This window comes from Palaemon carinicauda, chromosome 32, assembly GCF_036898095.1.
Source record: "Palaemon carinicauda isolate YSFRI2023 chromosome 32, ASM3689809v2, whole genome shotgun sequence".
Taxonomy (NCBI): Eukaryota; Metazoa; Arthropoda; class Malacostraca; order Decapoda; family Palaemonidae; genus Palaemon; species Palaemon carinicauda.
In genome coordinates, this window is record NC_090756.1 from 51,768,342 (window position 1) to 51,775,276 (window position 6,935).

At 30.8% G+C, this 6,935-nt stretch overlaps 1 protein-coding gene across 1 annotated transcript; it reads right to left on the reverse strand.

Moving 5' to 3' along the window:
• Window positions 1-2,577: 2,577 nt before the first annotated feature.
• LOC137625604 (uncharacterized PPE family protein PPE16-like) lies at window positions 2,578-4,768 on the reverse strand. The gene is made up of 3 exons (XM_068356516.1): window positions 4,615-4,768; window positions 3,782-3,989; window positions 2,578-3,151 (listed from the first exon to the last, which is right to left on the reverse strand). Exons 1-3 carry the CDS (start codon window positions 4,766-4,768, stop codon window positions 2,578-2,580), a joined length of 936 nt encoding a protein of 311 aa, XP_068212617.1.
• Between the last annotated feature and the right edge of the window lie 2,167 nt (window positions 4,769-6,935).

A 6,935-nucleotide genomic window follows, 5' to 3' on the forward strand; every position in this document is an offset into this window, starting at 1 on the left:
TATATATATATATATATATATATATATATATATATATATTCATGGTAAATAATTGAATTTATTGTGATTGAACTCGTAGATGATCCATCTTTATAGATTTTGTAATATAGAAAGAAGAGAAAGAAATTACTCTTTACAAATGAACACTAAACTTGATTATGAAAAATTTATGGATCATTGCTTTTGTAGTATCATTTAGATTATTTATTTTTTCAAACGACGCAAAACTTGAGCTACAAGACACAAAGGCTTCTTTATATAACAGACTTCTAGAAAATGAAATAACTTTTCTGTAACAAGTGATATTGTCTTTCATTAAATATTACTTATTGTGTTTTTCGAAAAGTAATTAACAATTTGCAGGAAGAAAAATATCTTTAATCAGAGTGAGTTGACCTTAAGTGAAAGTGGGATCGTTATAAATTTCTGATGCAAATGTGAAATATGAACTATAATTTCTATAAGTGGATCTGTTCGAGAGTGATTAATAGTAAAGTTAAAGGTAAAGGGGTCTGGCTTCAGTTCCAGTTTCATCAGAATAGATGCTCACCAGAACATCAGGGGGGCAAACCCAACCCCCACCGTGGTGTCCAATCAGAGCAGTGGCCTCCCCAGTAAACATCATAAACTCATGGTACGGCAAATGCTAAGCGAATATGTTACCGCTGTTTCCTGGCTAGTATTGGGAATGTTCTTAAATTTAACATTACATCAATACTAAACAGTATTCTAGAATTTTATTCAATCTGTGACTATAATGTGGAATGATCTACAATAATTTTTCCAAGAAATTTCAATGATGAAGCTCTACCATCTAAAACTAATATTTATATTTGAGCCTTGAGATATCACTATCTGATATCTGTTTAAAAAAATTTGTCCTTCATATTTATTGTCTGGATATTTTGGCACAGATTTTGGCCTGTGGTTACCCTGCAGAAGAAGAAGAGGAGGAGGGGAAAAAAAGTGGACTTTTAATATTTTCATTGCATGAATGGAACTTACCTTTTTTGAGACTTGGGTAAATTGTAAGTGACCCGCTGGGGTGTATGAAAATGTTTACGCCCTGAGAGGGGGGGGGGGGGGTAAATGGGAATATTTGTTTGTTGGTGAGAATGGATTTATCATGAAGGGATTTGCTTGGTATTATGTTTAGCGAATCCTTATTATTATTATTATTATTATTATTATTATTATTATTATTATTATTATTATTATTATTATTATTATTATTATTATTATTATTATTATTGCTTGCTAAGTTACAACCCTAGTTGGTAAAGCTAAACTCCATATTTTAGAAATCATTTCAAAGTTTTGAGGTGCGGTGATTCCAGCAATTCCAACGGCATCAATTCCATTAGCAGCAATTCAAATATCGTTAATTTTGACATCATCAATTCTTCTAGCAGAGATTTTTATAGCATCAATTCCAATAGCAGCAATTCTAATAGCATCCATTTACCATCTTCAATTCCAGTAGCATCAATTCCAATGGCAGACTTTTATATAGCACTAATTCCTATAGCTGCAATTCCAATATCACCAATTCAAATATAAATTTGAGTAGCATTAATTCCAATGTCATGAATTCCAATTGCAATAATTTCAATAGTATTAATTCCAAATGCAGCAATTCCAATGGCTCTCAAATTTATTATAATCAATTCCAATAGCAGCAATTCCAATATCATCAATTCCAAAGCACCAAATCCAATATCAATAATTTCAACATCATCAATTCAAGTAGCAGCAATTTCAATAGCATCAATTCCAAAAGCAGAAATTCTGATTGCATCAATTCAACATCATCAATTCCAGAAGCATCAATTATAATAGCAAAAATTTCAATAGCATCAATTCCAATAGCATCAATTCCAATATCAACAATTCCCATAGCATCAATTCCAATAGCATCAATTTCAATATTATCAATTGCAATAGCATTAATTAAAAGAGCATCAATTCCAATAGCATTAATTTTAATATTATTAATCACAATAGCATCAATTCCAATAGCAGCAATTCAAATATTATCAATTCCAATAGCTTCAATTCCAATATAATCAATTCTAGTAGCATCAATTGCAATAGCATAAATTCCCACATTTTCGATTCCAATATTATAAATTCCAATACATCAATGCCCATAGTAACAATTCCAATAGCAAAGCATCAATTGCAATGGCACAAATTTCAATATTATCAGTTAAAATAGCATTAACTCTAATACCATCAATTCCAATATCATCTATTCTAATAGCATCAATTCCAATACCATCAATTGCAATAGCAGTAATTCCAATATCAGTCATCGCAATAGCATCTATTCCAATAGCAGCAATTCCAATATCATCAATTCCAATATCAGTCATCGCAATAGCATAAATTCCAATAACAGCAATTTCACTATCATCAATTCCAATATCAGCCATTTCAATAGCCTCAATTTTAATAGCAGCAATTCCAATATCATCAATTCCAATACCAGCCATTTCAATAGCATCAATTCCAATACCAGCAATCTAAATAATATCCATTCCAATAGCAGAAATTCCAATAGTATCAAATCCAATATCAATCAATTCCAATAGTATCAAATTCATTAGCACCAATTCCAGTAGCATCAAATCCAATAGCATCAGCTCCAGTATTATCAATTCCAAAATCAGCCATTTCAGTAGCATCAATTCCAATATCACCAATTCTTATGGCATCAATTTCAATAGCATCGATTCCAATAGCAGCAATGCCAATATCATCAATACCAATATCAGCTATTTCAATAGCATCAATTCCGGTACTAGCAATTCCAATAGTATTAATTCTAATGTCATCAATTCCAATAGTATCAATTTTAATATTATCAATTCCAATATGATCAATTTCAATATCATCAATACTATAAATTCCAATAACATCAATTCCAATAGCAGCAATTCTAATATCATTAATTCGAGAATCAGGCATTTCAATAGCAGAAATTCTAATAGCAGCAATTCCAATATCAGCCATTTCAATGGCATAGATTTTAATAGCAGAAATTCCAGAATCATCATTTCCAATATCAGCCATTTCATTAGCATAAACTCCAATAGCAGCATTTCCAATATCATCAATTTCAATATTATCAATTCCAATATCATCAATTCTAATAGAATCAATTCCAATAGTAGCAATTTAAATAGTATCAATTACAATAGCATCACTTCCAATAGCATTAATTCCAATATCACCAATTCCAATAGCATCAATTACAATACCAGCAATTCCAATATCTACAATTCCAATAGCAGCAACTCGAACAGCATCAATTCCAATATCATCAATTTAAATAGCATGAATTTCAATAGCATAAATTCTAATAGCATAAATTTCAATAGTAGCAATTTCAACATAATAATACGAGCATTATAAGCAATTTCAGTACCATGAATTCCAATAGCAGCAATTCCAATAGCTTCTATTGCAAGAGCAGCTCTTTCAATAGCATCAATTCTAATGGAGCCAATTCTAATATCATCAATTCCAATAGCAGCAATTTAAATAACATCAATTCCAATAGCTGTAATTCAAATAGCAGCCATTTCAATAGCATCAATTCTAATGGCAGCAATTCCAATATCAACAATTCAAATAGAAGCAACTTCAATAAGAAAATTCCAATATTAGCAATTCAAATAGCATCACTTCCAATAGCTTCAATTCCAATAGCATCAATTTCAATAGCAGCCTTTTCAAAAGCATAATTTCTAGTGGCAGCAATTCCAATATTATCAACCCAATAGCATCCATTCCAGTAGCAGCTATTTTAATATCATCAATTCTAACGGCAGTCATTCCAATATCATCAATACTAGTAGCAGAAATCTCAATAACATCAATTCCAAAAGCTGCAATTCCAATGGTAGCCATTTCAATAGCATCAACTCTAATGGCAGCAAATCCAATATGATCAATTCCAATAGCAGCAACTCGAATAGCAACAACTGCAATAGCATGAATTCCAAAGGGTAACAATTTGAACCGCACCAATTCCAGTAGCAGAAATTCCAATAGCAACTATTCCAATAGAGTCAATTCCAATAGCAGCAATTCCTATATCATCAATTGCAAATCATCCATTTCAATAGCATCAACTCCAATATCAGCTATTTCATTAGCAAAATTTCCAATAACAGCAATTCCAATATCATCAATTGCAATATCAGCAATTTCAATAGTATAAAATCCAATTGCAGCAATTCTCATAGCATCAACTCCAATTTCAGTAATTTCAACATCATCAATTCCGATATCATCAATCCCAATAGCATCAATTCCAATAGTATCAACTTCAATACTATAATTCTAATATCATAAATTCCAATAGCAGCAATTCCAATATCATTAATTCATATATCAGCCGTTTCAATAGCATCAATCCCAATAGAAGCTATTCCAATATCATCAATTCCAATATCAGCCATTTCAATAACATAAATTCTATAACAGCAAGATCAATGGTATCAATTCCATTAACAGCCATTCCAATAGCATCAGTTCTAATATCATCAATTACAATATAATCAATTCCAGTATCATTAATTCTAATATCATCAATTCCAATAGTACCAATTTCAATAGTATCAATTAGAATAGCATCAATTCCAATAGCATCAATTCTAATAGCATTAATTTCAATAGCAGCCATTTCAATATTATGAATTCCAATAAAAGCAATTCCAATGTCAACAGTTCCGATATCAGCAATTCCAATATCCTCCATACCAGTATAGGCAATTTCAATAGTATCAATTCAAATATAATCAATTCCTATGGAAGAAACCTCAACATCAACAAGTCTTGTAGCCACAATTTCAATAGTAGCAATTCCAATATTTTCAATTTCAATATAAGCAATTCCAATAGCATCAATTCCAATATAAACAATTCCAATAGCAGCAATTTTAATAACATCAATTCTAATGATAGAAATTTCAATATCATCAATACCAATAGCAGCAACTCTAATAGCAGCAACTGCAATAGCATGAATTCAAATAGTAGCAATTCCAACAGCATCAACTCCATATGTAGCGATTTCAATAGTACCAATTCAAATAGCAGCTATTTCAATAGCATCAACTCTAATGGCAGCTAATCCAATATCATCAATTCCAATATTATAAATTCAAATAGCAAAAATTTCAATATCATCAATTATAATAACATCAATTTTCTAGAGCAACAATTCCAATATCATCAATTCTAATATAAACAATTTCAATAGCATCAAATCCATTAGCAGAAATTTTAATAGCATCAATTTTAATGGCAGCAATTCCAATATTATCAATACAAATAGCAGCAACTCCAATAGCATGAATTCTAATATTAGCAATTCAAACTGCATCCATTCCAATAGCATGAAATCCAATTGCATCAATTGCATCAATTCCAATTGCAGAAATTCCAATAGCATGAATTCCAATAGCAACAACTTCAATGACACAAATTCCAATAGCATCAACTCCAATAGCATCAATTCCGATAGCATCAACTGCAATAGCATCAATTCCAATAGCATCAACTCCAAGAGCATCAATTCCGATAGCAGCCATTCCAATAGCAGTAATTCAATAGCATTAATCCCAGTAGCAGCAATTTCAATAGCATTAATTCCAATAATAGCCATCCCAGTAGCATCAATTCTAATAGCACCATTTCCAATAGCAACAACTCCAATAGTATCAATTACAATAGCAGCAGTTCCAGTAGCATCAATCTCAATAGCAGCAATTCCAATAGCATTAAATCCAATAACATCAATTCCAATAGCAGCAACTCCAATAGCATCAATTCAAATAGCAGCAACTGCAATAGCATCAATTCCAATAGCAGCAATTTCAATAGCATCAATTCCTCTAGCATCAACCATTTATTCATATATAATAGGAGAATTATACGGAAAGGTTTAATTTCATATTAACGGATATATGATTTAGATTAATTCTGCAGTGATTTCATATGAATCCCATTCTCTCTCTCTCTCTCTCTCTCTCTCTCTCTCTCTCTCTCTCTCTCTCTCTCTCTCTCTCTCTCTCTCTCTCTCTCTCTCTCTCTCTGTAGAATTGAAAAGTGATATAGGAGTTAAGAAACACTTTTCTCTTTTTGCATGGTTTCAGAAACATTTATTATTATAAATAGTCTGAAGTCTGAAATATTTTATCAAAATTTCACATACACACTGTACTACCATTAGATATTTGCACACCCAAATGGATGATATAATAGTTAAAATAGGCGAATGTAATTTTACAGTATGGGCTGTACGTTTTTGTAGAATACCACGAACAAACTAGCAAGGCACACTAAACTAATTCAGGGTCGAAATTGGTAAAAATGGCTTGACATGAATTATGGAATAATTTGAATGTATTAATATGTGAACTAATATTGTTTAATTTTTTATTTTTATTATTGAGTGCTTTCATACTCACATGCCAAAGTCCTATACCGTTTCTGTCATAGTATACATGATTGATTCATTTTGAAGAGGGTCTACTTGTTTTTTTTTTTCTTTAATTCCGAAATCCTAAGTAAAAGGAATTTGAAAATTGACAAAATTTAAACATCAATAACTTTGTTAGATTTTAAGGTATTTTCAAAATTCTTAGTGTGCTTCAATTCACATTTGGTCTACATTATGGCTCACCTATTGCATTATTGATTGATACTGATGATGAGGATGATGATGATGATGATGATGATTATTATTATTATTATTATTATTATTATTATTATTATTATTATTATTATTATTATTATTATTATTAGCTAAGCTACAACCCTGGTTGGAAAAACAGTATGTCATAAAGCCAAAGGTCTCCAAAGAGGGAAAAATAGCCTGGTTAGAAAAGGAAATAGGGAAGTAAATAAACTGCTAGAGAAGT

Coding starts and splice junctions, on each gene's coding strand:
- LOC137625604 (XM_068356516.1), bottom strand. CDS start 4,768: ATGGAGGATATTGGAATTGCTGATATCGGAACTGTTGACATTGGAATT. Junction 3,990..4,614: donor AATTGATACTATTGAAATTG/GTACTATTGGAA, acceptor ATGCTATTGCAG/TTGTTGCTATTCGAGTTGCT. Junction 3,152..3,781: donor ACTGGAATGGATGCTATTGG/GTTGATAATATT, acceptor TGATTCTATTAG/AATTGATGATATTGGAATTG.